Source organism: Pseudopodoces humilis, chromosome 3 (assembly GCF_049639895.1).
Source record: "Pseudopodoces humilis isolate 2021_Gansu_Grassland_sample_001 chromosome 3, ASM4963989v1, whole genome shotgun sequence".
Lineage (NCBI taxonomy): Eukaryota > Metazoa > Chordata > Aves > Passeriformes > Paridae > Pseudopodoces > Pseudopodoces humilis.
The window spans coordinates 63,505,371-63,526,983 of NC_142202.1; the positions used below are offsets into that span (position 1 = coordinate 63,505,371).

The 21,613-nt window shown below is 40.9% G+C and overlaps 2 protein-coding genes across 2 annotated transcripts; both read right to left on the reverse strand.

Moving 5' to 3' along the window:
• Nucleotides 1-304: 304 nt before the first annotated feature.
• SMPDL3A (sphingomyelin phosphodiesterase acid like 3A) lies at nucleotides 305-12,950 on the reverse strand. Its single transcript, XM_014263286.2, has 8 exons — nucleotides 12,718-12,950; nucleotides 10,962-11,175; nucleotides 9,760-9,904; nucleotides 6,761-6,857; nucleotides 5,332-5,510; nucleotides 4,008-4,188; nucleotides 1,984-2,108; nucleotides 305-812 (listed from the first exon to the last, which is right to left on the reverse strand). The coding sequence occupies exons 1-8, from the start codon at nucleotides 12,806-12,808 to the stop codon at nucleotides 501-503; spliced, it is 1,344 nt and encodes a 447-aa protein (XP_014118761.2). The 5' UTR covers nucleotides 12,809-12,950; the 3' UTR covers nucleotides 305-500.
• Nucleotides 12,951-15,358: 2,408 nt separating this feature from the next.
• FABP7 (fatty acid binding protein 7) lies at nucleotides 15,359-18,863 on the reverse strand. Its single transcript, XM_005518326.3, has 4 exons — nucleotides 18,725-18,863; nucleotides 17,921-18,093; nucleotides 17,198-17,299; nucleotides 15,359-15,725 (listed from the first exon to the last, which is right to left on the reverse strand). Exons 1-4 carry the CDS (start codon nucleotides 18,795-18,797, stop codon nucleotides 15,675-15,677), a joined length of 399 nt encoding a protein of 132 aa, XP_005518383.1. The 5' UTR covers nucleotides 18,798-18,863; the 3' UTR covers nucleotides 15,359-15,674.
• Between the last annotated feature and the right edge of the window lie 2,750 nt (nucleotides 18,864-21,613).

Below are 21,613 nucleotides of genomic sequence, written 5' to 3' on the forward strand. Positions count from 1 at the left end.
GATTAACAAGGAAAACTTGGCACAGAGAGATATCTAATACTGGCATTGCATCAACAACATAACTGCACTCAAGTCTCAGCAAATGCAGGTTTTGCCGACTTCAGTTTGCAAATTTTGACAGCCATTGGTTGAAACCTGCCCCCATAAAAAACCCAAGCCTGAAATGGCATTGCCTGTGTTTACACACCCTGAGAAATAAGACTCGGATTTACAAAGACCTGAGTAACTTCTATTCCAACACAATTGGATGCCTGTTACAGAGGGTACAGGACACTTGAGGCAAAGCAAAGTATCTGGCCACTACTACATAGCAAATAAATTTTTATTTAGATGATAAAGGAAAACATATTTGCAAAAAGAAAGATCTAGGGAGTTTTACCTCTCCCCTGAAATGTAGAGAAGTTCCACAGGCTCAAGCATGTCAGTGCTTGAGCGAAATAAGCAGCAGGTTCTTTAAATCACAGGCTAAAGTCACTATCTGCATTAACTGCACAGAGGTTTCATCTCCACATTGCCCCCTGATTGATGCAATCTGTGTACGAGGAGTAATCTAAATAGAGGATTGAGCATATTTGGCAGGTCTTGCACCCCTCTTCACAGAGAATAGTTTTGTCATAATTCACAATATAGTTACTGTAATACTGCTCAAACAGTGTGCTGTGTGGCATAGACAACTGCTTGGCCATTTCATATAGGCTTTCTGGCTTCAAGTCTTCAATGCCATAAGTTTCAGTCAGGATGTATTCTAATTTCCAGTTCGATTCATTTTTCTTGTTGGCGTCTCTGAGGTCCAAGTAAAACTGCCAAAGATCCTACAGTTAAAAAAAAAAAAAAGGAAAAAGAAAAAAAGAAAGAAAGAAAAAAATAGACGCTGCTGTATTGCTTTCTTCCCTGCTTCATTAAGTCTCTGGAGTGATATATTGATTAGGAAGCTGTCACTCCTCATTATTCACATGTGAATAGAAGGTCACGTCCCACCCCAAGCGCTGGGCTTACACCCAAAGCCGGTACTTGCAGAGCGGTAATGGTGGGGGGATGGGGAGGAGGAGAAAAAGGAGCCACAAAGGCAGCAGTGGCAATCTTAGAGGGCTTTCCTGTCCAAACTCCACAACGTTCATATCTGCTTTAGGAGTGGGGCAAAAGAGCCAGAAGTTTCCTTTCTGTGGGCTCTACTTGAGAGGCAGAACGGACAGAAAATGAACGGCCCAGGGAGAAGTTAAGGAAAAGGAGGGATGTCGATGCAGGAGTGAAATCTGAACAAGAAAGGAGCAGCCTGAATTAGCATAGGTCTCCAGAGAGAAACCCCAGTCCCAATCAAGCTGCAAGGGTGCATTGTCACTGAACTCGGCTGGGTCAAGATTTTATCCTGAATTACAGAGAGAAAGCCTAAACCATTCACAGCCAAAATAATTACACAGGATTCACTTTATCTCCAAAAATCACATGAAACTACAAAGTAGAAGCCTTCCACTTTTCACTTTCCTTCTAAATTTATCTAATATTCCCTACAAAAACTCTACATAGGAAAGTGAATGATTACAAAAAACATTCTATGGTTAAAAGTGCTTTCTTCATCAGCCCTTTTACACCCTTTAGAAACATTTCATGGGCTGCATCCCAAAACTCAGGCTTAACACCAGAAAGCAAAATTGGTATGTAAGCATGCAAGATTCAGATGAACCTCTTTCAGCATTGCAGAGATCCCTGCAAACAGTTTTAGGATTTTGCCCAGAAAAATTCTGTCTTTGATTCTACATCATAAGAATATTCAATACAGAACAGAAAATACTGTGGAGCTCTGCAGGCACAGGAAGAGCAACCAAGTTCTCTTTCAGATTTCCTTTCCTATGCCCAGGAAGAAAAACTAAGCGTAGGCACCTAAGTTCCATCACCAGCAGCCATAATACTACAAAGACTGAAATCTTGCTGTAATTTTTACAGACACTATAAAGTCTTAAATAATGTTTTAAAATCTTTACTTACCAGCAAGCTATAGTCAAAAAGATCATATTGATACAATCTGACACCAGGGTTATTGGACTCTATTTGCCATACATCCTTCACTGGGGTTACAGCAGGTGCCACAAACAAGGAATTGACTGGCTTTTCTGCAGAAAAAGGGAAGTTGAGGAGACAGTTTCCTTTCAATCATTTCTTTTTCAAACAAATGTTTTTGTAGAGTACCAACACAGCAAAACCAAGAGTGACAGGCTTAAAGACATTAGAAATTTTTTCACCTGATTTAGATGTATCTACTGTGAACTGCCATACTTCCAATGGATAGACCAAACCCAATGTGAAATATCACAGTACCCACTCCAGTGTGTAATATTTAAGCCTGTCTATACTAGAGGCTTCCCAACCAATTCAGCTGTCTGTCCAAAGCTGCAAAATGGTCTTGCTTATATGTAAAGTCTCTGTATTTTGTATATTTCTACTAAATAAATATTTAAAAACTTCTGTTTCTGATTCCATACTGTATTTTACATGTTGCTGTATGTATTTATGATGTTATTAGAAACACCAGGGTCTGTTTCATCACCTGACCCTGAGTAGCTCAGCATCTACTGTGTGAACACTGACCTTTACAGCAACTGAACCATGAGGATGTGTGTGAGTTTTATTGAGACAGAATGTGCAGGTGACTACATTGAGAAGTTCTCAGTGGAACAAAAAGAAAGCAGTGTCACAGCAGTGAAATCACAAGGTCAGCCTCCACATATAAGCAGAAGTTCTGAAAGTCTGAAAATCAGTAGATTCTTCTGGAGAAAATACAGCTGAGGTCTATTTCAGTACACTGGTGTTGGCTGCAATATTGCATTTGTCTTGAATTCTCTGGAATTTTGTCAAGAGGAAGACATCCTGAATAGAAGACAGTTTAAAACTGTACAGACAAACAATGTGTATTTGATTACTATTTAAATTTTGTCAAAAGATGCAAAATTACTAAAATAATTGGGAAGTAGTTATTTGCACATGCAAACTTTAACAACAAACACGAAGATCAATCTGTTCCCAGTGAAATTTGCAGTAGAGATGATGGTTTCATGAACAAATGGGACAATGTGGAAAAATATAGGTATAAGACTGCATTGAGCATAATTTAAAAAATAAAATAATAAATAAATAATAAAAAATAAATAATAATAAAAATAACAACAAAAAAATAAAGCAAGCCCAATTCTTTCACTGGGCTGGATTCTTTTTTATTAGAGATTACCACCATGTAAAAGGTAAAAATTTGGAATAGTGTTACCTAGTCAGCATTTTGCACATTGCTCATATGAGTTTATATAAATCATAGATGAAGAGCCATTTAACATTTGGGTAACCTCTTACAGTTCTAATATGAAGACAAAACTTGTTAGAGTTCTTCTGTTAGAGATGTTATGAGTGCTCCATATGGCCATGCCCATGCTTAGAACTAAGGGATTTCAAAGCAATAAACAAAAATTTCAACGTGGGTGATTTTCTTGAAGGGAAATTAGCTGATCTAAGAGATGCAACAGGCAGAGACTTTCTTTCCCCTACCTCCTGCTTACCCTTATCTTAATTAACTTTGAAGCAGCAGGGAACTCAGCAGAGAGGCACAGTAATGATGCAGGAAATACAAGAACATAGAGCATGTCTCGCTGGCCTGAGAACATTCCCTTTGACACATTACACAATAGCAACTGGCTGGTATAATTTGCCCATGTCACTGGGAGAGCAGAGAGGAAAGACTAGAAATTCTTGAATAGGCATAAGCATTCATTTAAAAAAAAAAAAAAAAAGGTTAGGAAGCTTAGGGAGTCTCTGCTGACATCAACAAAAAAAGACAGTCACTCTTGCAAGGTTCTCTTTGGAAATAAAATTGGAGTGTGTGAGATAAGTAATACATGACAGTATATCCCAATTTCCTTTTTTCAATTATTTATAACGCAGGCTGACTAGAAAGAACATGCAAGAAAGTATTAATTTGCTATTAATCAGGAAGAAAAAGTTCAGGAATCAACAAGCATCATTACCTTCTTCATCCAGGAGGACCATGATACTATCTCTATGTGTATGTCCAAAAAACTGGCCCGCAATAACACTACTGTATTTGCGAAAAATCTTTACCAGCCTCTCATTGTAATACTCCCTGACAGCTGTAGTGTTCCTTGCATATGGCAAATATCCTACTGGGACATGACCTATTATATACACCTAAGGAATTAAATACAGAAAGCACAATTAGCACCTTAATTTGAAACTTAAAATCTTAACTGTATCCTAGAAGTGGTTACCACAGTTGCATAGTAACACTTTATTTAAAGCATTTTAAAATGGCATTCTAAAAGCTGTAAATCATGACAGTTTTTTAATATAAAATCCCAACAGTAAGATCACCTGAATTCATAATACCAGTTTAGTATATTATTGGGGAGAAAAAATGTTCCAATAAATCTGTGCATGGTCTTAGGCCTAAGGAAAATGTTATCAATTACTTCAAATGAAAAAAAAAAATAAATTACTATGGCAAGGCTTATAATTTGGCATAACAAGAGCACAGAAGAAAAAATTTATGTTTGAGTATTACAGTCTACTCCAGAGAGTCAGAGAGTCACCAGAAACATGGATAACTAGTTAAAACTCCTCTGTCTGAGGTAGATACTTAGTGCCAACTGCACACACCAACTAACATGCTGCAGGGTCTCCTGAGAAAGGGATATCTCTTTTCTCCTGAGTGTAATATAATGTTCTAAAATTGCAACACTGTAGCAAAACATAAACATGATTCAATTAAACACTTTTGCTCAGATGATGATCCAATCCCCATGCCAATCAATCAATCAGGAGCCAACAATTTAAACCTTCACTTCAAAATCTGTGTATTATAAGAAAAGTTATTATAGCACTCAAATGATAGCAAGTACTGCAGCTTGGCTAAATCTTTTGGCTGATAAACTCTTTTCTAATTTCTATTTTTGATACTTTACATTACAATGAAAATAAAATATGCTAGCTTTTGTCTTAGGCTAAGAGCATATGTTTTAAAATTAAAGGCTATGCGTAAAAAGGTCAAACTGACCTCTACAATATTTTGCATGGTAGGAAAGAAAAGATATTTTACTATATAATTTGAGAAACTTAACTCAACTAGTTTATTAATTATTGCTGTAAAATGTGCATATTAAAGGAGGAATTATGAAAAAATAAAATTTTGACTTTGTAGTATCTTTGGCAGCATTATCATTATTCTTCTAGAAGCGTGTTTATACTTTCATTATTTCTACTTCTTCCATCTTTTTTTTTTTATTTTTTTCAAAATTGAAACAAATAATGATTGCTTCTGTTCCAGATCCCTACCTTTTCCTTCTTTTGTGAAGAGGTTTCAAGTATTTCCTCTAGCCAGGCAAACTGGTTGGCTGGGTCTGTGATATTCACAGTTACCTTGTTGGGGCTGTAATACAAATTTGTGTTCAGACTGATTATCCTGAGTGGTTGATGGCTATTACTGCATTCAAACAGCTGCGTGTAGAAGCCACCTGTGAAAATAAGACCAACATCAGATGACAAAGGTTTCAAAGCACAACTTTACAATCAAAGTACACCACTGACAAAATACCCAACTTTCCTCTTTCTAACAGAATATCATGCTCATTCAAGCCACAGTCACCTTATCACAATAGAACTTGTTAACAATGTTTTCAGCCACATTTTACTAGAAGTTGACACTGAATTATTTATGAATTCTTGCCTGTATTATCTTAGTGTTTATTTGACAGTATTTAGAAGCAATTGTCCAACTGACATGCAAAAAGTGCCCTGTAATATTTCTTCCACATTGACAGACACAGTAGTTGTGAAAGGCCCATACTTCTTGAAATACCGCAAACATAGAGGCTCCTTCAGGAACAACTGTTTGAGCTTAGTAGCCTTGTACTTTGGAAGTCATTTAACTTCAGACTGATGATATGATGAAAAGTAAGGATCACATTTTTCAAACCTTGCTCCAAAAATTCTCCATGGCATGCTGAGCTTCTTCAATAGGTATAAATTCATAGTTCCTGGACTTCAATGGAGCCATGGCAACAGAAGAATAACAATATAATTTAACTTAAGGTCTGCCTCTTTGAGTTTTATTACCCTCATTCGAGTTTCTACTTCCACTATTATCCAGAGTTTGCTTTCATTCAGGACACAAAAACACAAATGTAACTTCCAAATCCCTAATGTTTGAGTGGATTGGAAATTGGATTGAACATTTCAGTCGTTTGCTAAAAAGAAAAATTCTCATTAGGATATAATTATTCTGCCAGTTTAGTAAGGTACACACAAATATTAATGGCATAATCACCAAAGCTATGTGCCATCATAACCTGAATAAAAATGTACCTATTCAGTGTGCTCTGAAATGCATATGCCATTAAAACAGAAACAGCATTTTAACAGTTTTTTTCCCATCAAAGTAAAGTTTCGTGTGCGTCATGCACCCTCATCTAAAAAGCATTATGAGGTCTCGAAAGCAGAAAGATATTTCACATGCATTGGTTCAAAGTCAGTAACACTAAACATGTTACAAGAAGTGATAAATATTGCATCAGAAAGTAATAAATGTATTCTGAATATAGGCATTGCCATTCAAAAAGATAAGTAACTTCTTCCAGGAGCAGCATTATAGATAATCCATTGTTCTGACTCATCCTATGAGACTTAGCTAAACAAACAGGACAAATCCACAGAAACATTAATTTTCTAAGCCCTAGCTTCACAATGTATTATTGCCATACTTTACCTTTTCTGAAGGTATTGATTGCTTCATCACTTAGCCAAGGTTTCCAGAAATCTGCTACAGCATTGTAAACTTCACTGGTAGTTACAGGAAGCTGGTCCTGTGAGAGAGAACCTGCCTAAGTCTTAGTATTCAGACACACAGACAAAAAACCTGCCTGACCTCTTGCATAAAACGTAAGTGTATCCACTCATCACCAGGAGGAATTCAAGAAAGATAAAAAAACAACTGCTGAATATCCAGTGTGGCTGATCAGGAAAAAATGCCTAAACTTAGAACTTTGCATGGCATTGTTAATGCATTATTAAACTAATGCCAGAAATACGTCAAGCCTTAAGAATACAGTAGAATGGAAAACCATACATTCTGCAAAATTAATACATGCATCAACTGTCAAATCAAAGTCTAAAAATAAAGTCTTTTGGACGAAAATAAGTTTCTTCTTCAAGTAACTTGGGTTTCATAGCAGCTCCCCAAAACTCTTTGGCCCTCAGAAACATTCTGGTGAAATTCACAAATGTTTTCAGGATGTCCTTTTTTTTCTTGTAAGAAAACATTTTAAAATGTACAAGGGAAAGTTTTGTCAATGTTTTCTCCCACTGACTGTAATTAGGGCTGTAGCACTCTTCAGTCTGATGAGACCCATGCTCTGATCTAACCTTGACAGGAAGATACCTGCCTATCCTTGCCTTTCCTAAAACATCTGGAGTCTTGGTGCTAGAAGGAGAAAACCCAGGGATTGAAAAAATTGCAGTGCATGTTTTCTTAAACATAAAATTTGACCTTTCTAAGATCTTTGAAACTAAACCTATGTTATTAGAGGTTTAGGCAGTAAATCTCTGTCTAGGAGCAGAGCAACCAGACGTCTGTTGAGGCATTTGTTGATTGCAGTGCCCAGACATGTGCTGTTAGGACAGCTTTGAGCCAGGGCTAACAGTTACTAACAGACGCAGCAAAAACCTGATTCTAGATAAGAGGCCATGTTATGGACTGAAGGTGCTCTGGCCCCAGGCAAGTCAGTGTTCTCTGAACTGCTATAAGCAGTTTGGGGACTTGTTTTAAACAGGAGCAAGGGTGTGAAACAAGTAAGACTATGCAGTAAGGCCAAGGTTACAATATATGATCTGAAAAGTATGCCAATGCTTGATTAACCTGAGTAGTATTTTTAACAGGTTCTTCAAGAAAAATCACCCAGGATTGTTCAGTTGTTAAGACAGACAGCTCAGAACACAAAAGAGCAATAAAATTCTTTGGTTTGCAGTGTGTGCACAGCTTTTACACTTGATTTGGAACAGCCTACGGTGTGTGGCTTGCTCCATATTGCTTCCACTCTATAGGATATTTGCCAAGCCCACCCATATGAAAAAAAGAAAAAATGTCATAAAGAGCAAAAAACAAACATTAAAAAATTGAACAGGTTGAAATAACTCCATAGTGGGGATTGTTTGATCCCATGTCTTTTTCAAACAATAACTGAAAAGCATGCCAGTTCTGCACATTGGTGAAACATGCCATTTCAAAGTATCACAGAAACACTCCTGAATGGTTTTGTGCAGGGAGAACTAACAACAATCACCAGTTATTCCTATCACCAGCTTGTTTCAATTTTCTATTTGCTGCCCATCTGCCCCTCCTGAGCATCTTTTCTTTCTGTCTCCAGATTTAATTTCACAAACAAAATTCATATTTGTTGAAAAAGTCCCTGTATTCTTTGTTTACAAGGTTTTTTTAGGTTTTTTTTCCTCTATCAGATGAGATTGCTGAATAAGAATTCTCTACTAAGACATTTTTAAAAATGAAACAAAGTGAACACAAAACACTCTGTGACACTTCAGTTAAGGTGTTATTTAATACTTTCCCAGTGTTTTCTAGTGAATCAACCTGTCCCCATGCCAGTGCATATGAAAAGCTGAAGCTTTACTACCACAGTAAGAACACAAAGGACTGAAGTCACAGTTTGGTTTGTGCACTCACACTTCCAATATACATCTAGCTATTACTTTGTCTCTCACGTTTCCTTTGCCATGTCTCTCAGCACCTCTGCTATGCCCCAATTAGGAAACTACTCCAGCAATGACACTGACAATCACACAATCACCTGCTGCACCAACCTACACCCTGACAGGCCTAAAAAACACCACAGAAAGCTGGAATACAAGCCTTGAGGGTGTGAAGGGGTGTTACTGAATTCCCATGAGGAATTTCAAACAAAATACTTCAGCTGACCTGCTTCACATCCCTTCCAATATCCTCACATCCAATGACAGCATTTGCTTCTGATCCAGTGTGCTGCCAGATCGACCCACAAAACACTTTAAAGGACAAATGAAGCAACTGTTTACTTTTGAGCATGCCAAGAACAATATTCAGCACAGTCAAAGTGAAAAAGCACCATCCTCAGCTGCACATAACTAGTGAATCATCAATGTGATTATTTCTAAATGTCCAATGAGGAAAGAAGACATATTTTTATTAGTAGTGGCAAAACTATGGGAACGTTACAAAAACTCAGCCATTATTATTTTAGTTAAAAAACAACAAAAAAAAAAATCTAGTGATGCTAGCTGACAGATTTCCAGTAGGCCTTTCAGTAGGCTTTGAAACTTACCGCAGGCTCACAGGTCCATTATTGATGTCACTTCTGCTAGATTAAGTTACTGTATACCCATGCATGACATGACACATAACACAGTAAGGAAAAGTATGTGTGTATTAACTACATTGACACATGGTGGTTCTAAGCCATGAGGAATGATTAGTAGTAAATTCGTGTGACCTCAGGCCATGTACAGATTGTACCCAGGGTCAGGGTTTCCCTAGGTAAGTGCACAGAGAGTCATGTAGTTTCTGTTCTAAAGTGGAACTATTTATACTATTATTTGCTAACTGTAGAATTCTGCCTCCAGAATAACAGTTACACATAATTATTTCTCATACGTGCTTTCCCAGGAGTTAGAAACACACTCAGTATGATGTATGAACAAATTTCTAACTTGTTTTACCTGTGGCCAGTAGTCATGATTGCCTAAGGCTGGGAAAACCTGAAGATCTGGAAAGAAACTACGAATTGTAGAACTCAGATTACCAATGATGCTGATGACCAACTTCGTTGAGAGCTCTTTTACAGGAACATGAGGAGGGCTATCTCTGAAAAAGGAAAATTTTTGATTAACAAAGGTTTGTTACCAACACAAGGAAGGCAAAAAAGTCTGCTAACACATCTACATTCTAGCATGTAACACTACTATACAACTTAATTAAAATCACAGAATCAAAGGCTCTCTGCAAAGGCTTTTGTTTAAAAAAACACGAACAAGTAGACTTGTTTAGACAATGTCTATCCTATGATTCATATTTATCATAATGAAGCTTTCTTAGAAATCAGTCATCATTTTGAGCTACTGTGCAGTTTGTGTTGTATCTTTCATCACCTGCACATCATTGCTAGTTTCTTTTTCCCCTTTTAACAATATCCTGTTGAAAATTAAGTACAATAAGGTAAGTGAAATAAATTAATCACTTGCCTTCATATATTTAACACTCTTTCCCAGCAAAAATGAGTGATTTAACATAAACAAACTAGTTCTCACAATCAAAAATACTAATCTCTTTGATAAATTATCCATCGATGTATGCTTTAAAAAACTGTGTGATGTTAGAACTGAGAGTTCTGCTATGGCAGAAGGGTAAGTTAATGCTATCTTTTATGAAAACCTAGGAAGTAACAAGACACAGTACTATGCCTTGATAGCATAGTACTATGAAGCTACTCCCTTTCACACTTCTTTGTCTAGTCCCACTGCTAAGGCACACAAAACCTCACAGGTAACATCTCTGAGAGTCTGGAACAGGAAAGGTAAATGTTCTTACCCAACAGAAGCTTGCAATGAGTCAGTTACTGCCCTGACCTTTCTTTTTGCATTTTTTACTTCCCGCCCACCCTGCACCATTTTTATTAACTCACACTAATATAGCCCTATGCTAAATATGACAATGAACAGTCTAGCAGTTACTACAGAGATCAAAATCTGTCCTGAAGCCTTATGTTCTCACTCACTCTTCCACTTTCACCATTTGGACAACTAAAGGAACAACTAGCATTTGTGAGATACTGAGCTTAAATCTGTTGGTGCAAATACAAACTTGTGAGTTGTCACACTATTTGGCTATCCAGCTTTAAGTGCAGAGTGACTTGAACACTTACCCTGTCCAAATCATGAATGAAACCTGCTCTTTTGAATCCTTCATGAATGCAAATGCTGACAAAATAAGTTGATAAGGAGAATCACACAAAAAGTCCCCAAAAGGGCCTGGGTTGGAGGCATTGGCTCCTTTGGAAGAAGAACAGACTTTGGTGCGATCAGGGGTAATGTGGTAAGTCGGATCTAAATGTAGGTCAGATACATGCCAGAATTGCCCTGTTTTCAGAAAACAAAGATTAAAGGAAATTCTTTATTTGCTTTTGAACTGGATATACCAGGGTAATGCCAAGTTTACTCCAGTTTATCTACAGCTCCTATTTAAAGTTAATAGGTTTCTGATTAGCCTGCCTGGTAAGTATGGGCAAGTTCTTCCTGATGAGTCCTTCATGTAGACTGCTTAGAAAATCTGGAAACAGAAGCAGAGGCACGGGTATATGCTATTCACTAAAAATAAAATGGAGATTGGAAGGAACTGAAAAATCACCTCCTTTCCATTAATAGCAATCTGGAAACTGGATAGTAGAGGCAATAGGACTTCTCCATTCCACTTGAAAAGAAAGGGAGCCTCATTTTAATTATTTTTCCAGACTTTCCCTGGCTGGAAGCTACTCTAAAAGATGACAAGAAAGATGTCTAGAAAGAAAGACAAGAAACAGCACATGTGTAGAGATTGGGCCTCTCACCACAGAGCATTGTGTTAGCCCTACCTACCCACTACTGTCCAGGCTGACATGCTCTCAGCCACTGTTACATAGCACTACATGGATAAAGGAGCTGAGAAGTATAAGAATATGTAGAATAAGATGAACAAAGTCTGTGTTAGACTATCAGCCTTCGAGTTTCATGTAAATTTTAGAGTAATTTCTTTCTGTCAGTTTCAAAGCACTTGGTAAAGGCACACATGTATCTGGGGCAGTGATTGTGAAATAGGGACAGATATAAATTGATTTTTCCCAAGGTCACACGCTCACTCTATGGGTGAGCAGGCACCACACGGCTGTACCTCATAGAGTTTTATTTCAGGAATCAAAGACTAGAGGTGATCTTCAAAAATCTGTAAAATTGTGATGCCTACCAACAGGAGACAAACGCCGGGACACTGCTGTGTGCTTGTCCCGAGGCAAGTGTGAGTAACATGGGATGAGAATTCTGTGGGAAACCATTTCTACATGGTTTCACCTGCACGCACGCCCCGAGCGGGGATCAGGCCAGGCAGAGCGTGTGTTTGCTGCCAGCACAGCCCAGCACAGCCCAGCACAGCCCCCATACTCGGTGTTTGCAGTGCGTGCCTCGGGATACCGCGCCAGAGCAGGGCAGGGCAGGGCAGAGCAGGGCAGGGCAGGGCAGGGCAGGGCAGAGCAGGGCAGGGCAGGGCAGGGCAGGGCAGGGCAGGGCAGGGCTGGGCTGGGCTCGGCTCACCTCACCTCACCCCACCTCACCCGCCGGCCTGCCGGGACGACTAAATATAAACCCCGTGTAACCCCCCGTACCTGAAAAGAGCCATGTGGACTGATCTAGCAGTCACGTGTGGCCGAAGCCAGTTGGGACAGGGAATGCTACGGCAGCAGGTTATGTGCGAGGAGCGGTGCCGGAGGGAGGGAAGGGCCACCGCAAGAAGGGACCGCGCAGCCCGTCCCCCACCTCCGCCGCCGGGCTGGCAGCGGCCCCCGGCCGGGCCTCCCTCGCCGGGCCGCCCCTCAGCCGCCTCCCCCGCCCTCCACGGGCGGCCCTTCAGCCGCTGACCCCCGGCCGACTCACCCACGGCGGAGCGGGGCCGCTGCGGGCCGGCCGGCGCCGCCTCCAGCGCGGAGCAGAGCAGCGCCAGCCCGAGCACCGCCCGCAGCTCCATGTCGGCCCTGCGGGAGCGCCCGGCCCGCCGACGGCGCTGCTCGTGTGACCGCCCCGGCGGCCGGGAAAGAGGCGAGCCCCGGACGGCTTGTGCAAGCCCCGGCCCTCCGCGGGGCCGCCGGAAACCACCGCGCCCCGCCCGCACCGCTCGGGGCCAGAAGCAGCCCCGGTCCGCGACCCCGCTGTCGGACTCGGGCTGCCGCCTTGAGCCGGCCGTGCCCGCGGTGACCTTCAGGAGGTGCCACCCCCGCCCGGCTCGGCGCTAAGGAGCTCGCGGGAGCCAAGCCTGGCCTCGGGCAGGGCTGGAGTCGGGGCACCGGCTGATGTAAGGCGGCTGTGCTCTACACCCCGCGCCAGTCTCAAGCGTCTTTTGGAAGCAAGGTTTCTCATGGCATACATGTAAAAATGGATTCCGATTACTTTTAAGGCTTTAGAAAACAAAACAAAACAAAATCCCAAAAACACCCAACACTATGGAAAATACTGTCAAGTACACCTTTAATAAAGCTTAAGGGGAGTGATGAGGTATATTGTAAATACAAGTCGCTGCTGCCAAAGATTTTAGAACTGCTGTTCATGGAAGTCAGAGTAGTCTCATATAGAGGAAGAGTACTTGGCGTCAGTTTTAGGAGATGATCACAGTAATAATGCAATCCTGTGGCTCCCCTGAAATGTCCCATTGCTTACTGCTGTTCCTGTCACGGCTCTGCAAAGCTGTGTCAGCAGCAGCTGGAAGAAGTCCTCTGTGTCAGTATAATCGTCTCTTTTCCACTCCTCTGAGCAGTGTCACTTATTTCACAAGCACCACTTTTCTCTCCCTTATTTGACACCAATATAATTTATATTTAGAATAGGGAAAAGTAGCTTTTATTTAAAGGGTTACTTTTCTTTGTTTAAAAGTGACTGTAATGCATTATATTTACCAATCAGAGTTTATTTCTAAACCAAGTCTTAATAATTTTCCTCTGCATTCCTTTCCTAGTATTTAAGAAAAACAAACAAACACCTAGGTTTTTTAATTCATGACCCCACAAAACATTAGCTGTGCAGATAAATGGCAGTATTGGGAAAGCAAGTCTGTTTACTCCAATGAAAAGGGAAAAGCAGCTGCTCCCAACTTTCTGAGAAAAGGTGGCTGGTAAGGGCAGTCATGTGGCAAATGCACCCACAGGCAAGCAGGCAGCAGCAGAGGAGAGGCCGATAAAGGCTGTTTTAGGTACTGAAGCTGAGGATTAAATAGATTGATAAAACCAAAGGGCAGAAGATGCTGCTTAAAAATAACTTGCACTATACCAGTGAAATAGCCCAAAGCATAGCAATTGGAGTTCCCCATACCACTCGATCACATTCTACTTTTCATTTCTCTGATTAAAAAAAGATAGCTCTTAGATTTTAAAGACTGTCCACCATATAAAACATATTTATAAAAGCTTTTTATAAAGGGCTCTGTTTTCTAGATGTACAATGTTCTACCACAAGAGAAAACAGACTTCAATATTCCTTTCAAACTGTCATTTGTGAAAAAATTAACAGTACTGAATTTTATGTTTGTGTGGGGTAGGTGCCAGTTACATGTGGACTTTTGTCAGGTGAGTTACCCATGTTATTCTATCCATCCAGGGAAGCAAGAAGCCTCTTCACATTATCGCATGTCAGATCTGAAGGATGAGGCCTGGGAAGTTGGGCAAGATGCCCCTCCTGCACTTCTGGCTGCAGCCACACATACCACTCACAGAGCAATGACCAGCTAAATCCACAGCTCAGCTTTGCCTTTGTTTACAAGGCTGTAGGTAGCTACACCTCTGTGTAGTTCTCTGAGTCAGTGTGTAGAAAACATGGACTCTCCAAACAATTTCCTCCATGCTGCTAAAAATCTGTTTCAATTTTCCTAAGCATACAGCAGTTTTTCCCACTCTGGCCTTATAGGAATATATTGTTCAGGAATAAGGTTTCAATTTCTCATTTAAGAAGCATTTTATTTTAAATTGCTCACAGTGCAAATTGTTATCTCTTGTACATATTAGCTATGAAACAACAGCTCTGAGGGAAGTGCAGTAGGTTCATGTTGTACTGTTTTCCTCCCATTCCTGTGGAGACTGATGTAAGGAAGTTATGATCTTTACCCTTTCCTCCCACCCTGTGAAAGACTCTAATATTTGCATATTAGCAAAAAAAGAACCAAAAACCCACCAAACCTATCAAAACAAATTTAAAGCTCTAACTACTAAAATCAAAACTCTACAAACTCTGGAACATCATCTGTCAATCTACTGACCTTAACCTGCACTTAGTAACAAATTCCCAGTGAAGAGCTGAAACTTATGTGAACATCTCACTTCTCTGTCTACATAAATACAGTTAAGTTTGTATTTTTCCAGAAAAAAGCCACCAAAGTCAATTTTTCATTTCCCCAAGTATTCTACACTGCATAGAAAGGTTGCTGCATCATTGTGTACCACATGGTTCTCTGGCCTTTTAACTCAGAAAAAGGAACTCTGAATACCTCCCTCCGGGACACCAATACATTAGCTGATTAAATACAAAAGGAACACAGGTTTAAAAAACGTTTTAATTCGTTTTATCTGCATTTCAAAACTATTCAAATATTTTTCATTTACTGTAAAAAAGAAAAAAAAAAAAGAGAGGCAAGTGTATCAGAAATTTAATGCCAAGTTTAAACTGTTTCACTATACAGAACAAGCATGCCAGTTTGATGGCATAACTTTTTTTATAAAAAAACACCCCCCCAACAAAAAAATCTTTATTGACCTTTCATGCAAGAAATGTGCATTTTAGCTACGATCAATCATGGACAGGGCATTAACCCATCCAGCAGAAGTAACATCTGGACAGAAGCTGGGTGTATTCTATGCTTTCTCATAGTGGCGAACAGCAACCACGTCACCAAAGGTGAGAGTCTGCAAGTCCAAGGAAAAGACAAATGTTAGAGGCTGAACCATTTTCTGTAATGGTTTAACACATTATGAAGTCCATGCTTCATATAAGGTTGGCTTATATTATGTAATTTACAGAAAAAAAAAATAGACCATTGACATTTTAAATGAACAAGAAGCCAAGCCTTAGCTATGATTCCCATAAGAAATGATGCTTTCTCCTTGCTGCTTTCACACCAAAGAAACACAATGCACATTTTTTACAAGGCAGCTGTTAAAAATTTAACTTTCTGTTTATTTTCTTAAAATATAGCATTGTTTTAATACAGACTTAACACTTATTTTCCCAAGCTTTATCCCACTAAGATATGCAACGTAAAATTACAAGGCCTCTATATTATTACGCATAAATATAAACTCCAGGAGAGCCTTGTCTTAAAAAGGTACATTCTGTACCCTGTGTAGCTAGAACTACCAAATACTCTAGTCACTGCAGTTGTGCAGAACACCAACTACTGTGTGCATTCTGGAGCTATTTCCTGTAGTAGAACAAGGCACCTCATTGTATTCAAATTCCAAAGGACAAGATTTTCTATATCTGTGTGATTCATGCATAGCTGCTTCAAAAAGCAAAGCATGTGTTTTCCCTTGAAACACTTGTCACTTGTGTTTCACTATGCTTGTAAAGTTTGTAAAGTATTGTAAGTCTTCATCCACACAGATACTCTCTGAAATAATTAGGAAACAAAATAACTGATCTTCAACAATAAAGTCTGACAGATTAGTGCAGCTGAAGACATTTTGTTTTTGAAAGCTACATCTCTGTGCCATGGAAAGTGCTATCCTGGACATTAGCCATAGTAACTTATAACATTTATTCATATATTATGTTATAAAATAACATTTATTATCAAGCCCATAGTCTTGTTCCTAAAAAGTCAGGAAAGGCAGGTGAATTTTCTCTGACTGTTCCCCACACAATTGCTGTTTATCATGGCTTTTAACTAGACAGGAGGACTAAACCCTTTATTATTAAATATGAAAAAAAAACTTATTAGCTCCTGTAATACTGTAATTTTATTTTCACAGGAAACTACTTGTTCTGTGTAAGTAAATACTATTTATGTGTGCATACATAAAAAGTTTTTAAAGTTTCTAAATTGCCACTGGCAACAGATAACTTCCTATATAATCAAGAACTTTTATCATTACAAGCTCATCAGGACTTTTTCCCTGGGTATTTACACAAAAGTCTAGAAAGAACATATATAGTCTGGAAATCCACAGGCTGAGCTACCTAAGCCACTGGCAATTTTTTAATTGTCAGTAAAACAAGACTAACCAAACCAAACTAAACATTTTAGAAATCCCTGCTAGCGTTCCCCACCAATTAGTTTTGAGTTTGTGTCCAAGTCACACTGTTCACAAAGCTTGAGATAAGGGTAAGTTAGGAGTGCTTGCAGTGCATGCAAATGCTCAGTGTATTCTATACTTACCATTACCATTTTGCCATCCTTTATTTCTCTCACAAAGTTTGTCTCTTTGCCGTCCCATTTCTGTACGTGCACTAGCTTCTCTCCATCCAGGGTCACAACTGACTGTGAGATACCAAGAAACACAAAGACATGCCTTTAATTAGGGTACTTGGGATTCTGCTCACACATGCAGCATGCACTGTTCTATTGAATTCTCTTCAATAGATGGATGTGGATCTAGAATGATAAAGTAGTCCCAGCCATTCTAAAGCCAAGGCTATGAATCATCCTCGTTTTTAAGTATGAAATCCACACAATTCTTGTTTGTGTCAAAGGATGAAAAAGTTGTTTCCTTTGAGTTCCAGACTCCCAAGAACCTGTTTCAGATGTGGTCTGGAATAATATTTGATGTTAAGCCCCCAAAGGTGCAGGAAAAGAGGCATCTGACTCTTTTGACTGGGAAAAGATGTCATTTGACTTGTGAGAAAAGCGGGCAACTAACACAATCAATTGACACTGGACAACGGACAGGGAGCTGGCAAGGTGATACATTCAAAAAAGTCATGGTGTAAGCACGTATGGGCAGCAGGACTCAATCTCGCCTTGTTTTCCCGTCCTTTGCCGTGCTATAACTAGTAGCAACAGGAGTTACTTTTTTTCTTTTACCCTACCAAAGGGCAGAGCCTTGGGGGAGGGGGAGGGAAGAAAAAAGGAGAGGCGACGGCAGCCCCAGAGTTCACTTACTTTGCAGTTTCTATCATCTGGGGTAGTTTCATCAAATTCCTCTCCGAGTTTAAAGCTGATTTCTGTGTTTTTGAAAGTACTTTGAGTTCTGATCACTACTTTGTCCCCCTCGCTGCTGATAATCACAGTGGGTTTAGTCACATTCCCCACCTGCCGTGTTGCAAACCCCACTCCTAGACCATTCAAGGGAAAAGAGAAATACATAAAACTTCGTTATTTTTACTTTTTTTTTTCCCCCCACATATCGACGTACAGAGATCTTTCACCCCGCACTACAGCTGTAAGCTATCCCTGTGAAACGCTGTTTTCTGCTTCTCTCGTGCCCTTGTACATCGCTACAGTCCGCCCAGCTGTAGCTCCGCACCCTCCCTCGCCGCCGAGCACGGCGGCACCGCGCTCTGTCCGCGGTCACACGCACGGCCGCGATCGCTTTTGCTGCTCAGTTTCAATTCCTTATCACTCCAGCATAATGATTTCTTTTCGGCTAGTTTGTTTCAAACTTATCCGCAGGCAGCACGTGCTCGTCTTTCACACGCTTCCCATAGCCCAGCGGCATTTCCCGGAGCCTCTCCCACACAAACACACCCTGCCCCCCCCAGTTAATGATTCGCAAAGAATTAGCCCTATGGACAGATGCACAGCAGCCAAAACCGCCCCCTCCATCATCACCACTGCTGCTAATGTTTCACCTAAACCTCTGGCAATAGTGGGGAGCCTTTTCAATTTTTTTTTTTTTTTAATCTTTTTTTTCCAGACGGTTAAAAATTCCAGTTTCCTAAGGTGTCGCCGCCCGGCCGTACCTACCCAGTGCCTTCATGTACTCGTCGAAGTTGTGGCTGTCTACCAACTTCCAGGTGGCGCAAAAAGCCTCGACCATGGCGGCCGGCTGCGTGTTCCGAGCACGGTGCCGGGGATGGCAGGAGCGCCGGTGTCGCCGCGCCGCCCCGCATTTAAAGCCGGCGCCCGGCGGGGGCCGGAGGCGGGGGGCGGCCGCGGTCCGCCCCCGACGGCCGCCGCGGAGACGCCCGCACCACCGGGGGAGGGCGCTCCCGCCGCCGGGGAGGGGGCGCGGGGTGCCCGGCCGGACACTCGGCTGGACGTGGAGAGGGCAGGGAGAGGGGCTGCCTCCGCCTGCCGCACCGCTCCTCGCCCGAGGCGGCCCGGGGACACCCCCGCCCGCCTCGCCGTTAAAGGAACGCGCGGGCAAAACGAGAAGCGGGCACCCAGCGGGAAGGGCTGCTGAGTGAAAACACAGGATCGTAAACGCTACTGCAGAACGCCAACTCCAAAAGTTTTCCCATGAAGATATTCAAGGCCGTTTTGGTGCTGGCCGAGTGCAGACCCCTTTACCCACAACAGCATCTCTATGGATGCTGTCTGAACTTGGTATTTGCTGTTCCTGGCTCTAAACAGCGTCTTGGCTCCACAACTATCATCATTTGGAGATTAAGAATGAAGAAAAAGGAAAAGAGCTTAAAACTTTTTTCTTTTCTTTTTCTTTTTTTCTTTCTCTTTCTTTTCTGCAAGAGAGGGAATGTCTTCCTTCTAGTTGTTCTTTGAAATTTATGAAGGCATTAGGTGGTCATCTTGTCTCATGAGTGCTTTTCAGAAAGCAGCCTGTCTCTGTGGGACATCCCACGGTGTCAGCTTTTCCTGACCTATGGCTTGGATGGATTCCAGAATAGTGAATCGAGCACTTCAGTTCCTGCAACAAAACTCAGGGACTGGACAAAAGAGAATTTACGTGATTTAGGAACAAAACCTCAACAATTTTCCACCTAGTTCAGCCATACAAAATAAAAATAATTAGGAATGATTTTCTAATATTTTTAGATTAGTTTTTGACCATCATTTGCATTTCTTTCATGCTCTTGTAGTATGGCACTTTCTTTGCGTGTAGGGCAAATTATGTTTCTGGTGGAGTTTTAATTTAAGCATGCCAGGTTGATTGGGGCATTGAGCAGCCTGCACTAGTGGAACGGTCCCTGACCATGGCAGGGGGCTTGGAACCGGATGATCCCTTCCAACCCAAATCATTCAATGATTCTGTGATATTAAATTCTAAATTATTTAAGCAATATCCTCATGAACTGGCAGTGTCTCCTCTCCCAGTACTGAAAGAAAAAGTTATCTGCTCATACAGATTTTCTTTGCAGTAGCCCTGGAACCCCTGTTTATTACTCTGGTGCAGATGTGTACACACAGCCTGGGTGAGCTCGTGCTTTCTTTGCTCACTGGGGCTTGTATACAACCAGCCTCACAGACTTTGTGATATAAAACTCCTGAAAATGATTCAGTGTCACTCCTGGTAGCTGGTCTCCTCAAGGACACTTCTGTCTTGCACATTCTTCCAGACAATGCTGCAGCCTGGCCTTTGGGAAGCAGCCTCTTCAGGATCCTTCATAATTTAAGCAGTTGTACCTGATGGGATAGCTTTGTTCTGCCAGGATTTCTCAATGCATTTAAATAACACAAGTATTAGTGTAATGATCTGCCCTTAAGGGGAAGGAAGTAAGTAAGAATTTCTTAAGAAAAATACATTCTGTAAAACTTTGTGCCACGCTTCAAATATAAAACAAGGGTCAGTTAAAATATTCACATTCCTTCTAAAGTAGATAGGTTGCCAGAGTCCTCACATTGTGTTTTATGAGGGTGAGTTCCCACCTGTCTGTGTTAGTGATGATTTGGGACCAGGGTAAATCAACAGTTGGAAATGTTACATTATTGACTCCTTTGTGGGGTGACAAGCCACAGTTCAGAATGTTTTCCATCCACAGTTCAGAATGTTTTCCATAGCATCTTATGCACTGTGTTTGATTGTGGACCCTTATGCAAGAGTTATGCTAACATCAAAAACTAGTACAAGTCATCTTGATTGATATAAATACTTTGCTGAGAGACCATGGTGTGAAATACACTGATCTGGTGCGCATTTTAGGTCGCTGCACAAGAGACCAGCTTGGAGCTGCTTTTGTGCTATCAGCACTTGGATGGTTTTAACTGACTGTGTGCTCCCACGACAAATAGTATCTCTGGAGATTCTGAACAGCCAGGGATTCATTCTCCTTTACACTAAATCCTTTACACCACCTGAGCAGTGTAAGTAGGCACATTTGCATTCCCTGTACAAGGTCTGCTTAAAAGATGAAAATTCTGCAGCAAGATATCTCTGTGTAATGAGTAATCCTTGCTTCCAAAGGCCATTTGGTGAGACTGCCTAACCTTCAGCCTTCAAACACCAGACAGACAACCTGCTTTTGGCTACTTTTCCCCCTGTTATATCCCTGTTTCACATGCCCTCAGACATTCAGAGAATGAGGCCATCAGCCTCATTCAGCCTTCATTCTATACTTTGAAAGAAAAAAAAATTACTTATTCAGGGAAAAGGAAAAAAAAGGGTGGGTGGGGGGGTATAGGGAAGAAGGGAGCACCACAGGATGGTCACCAGGCTGCTGTGGTAGAAAAGTCTGACCATGAGGTTCTATCATGTGTGGATTCCTCATAATCTATGTCAGGAACTGCTGACCATCTAATCATGACAGCAAGTCACTAAAGGCTTAGTGCCTGGCTGTAGAAAAGTAGGGAAATTGGTGCAGCTAATATTTGAAGTCAGGTTTATCTGTCCTTCTGCTCTGTCCCTCTCTGGATATAATGCAGGCAGGGCTCTCTTGCTATACCAATTCAGTTAAATCT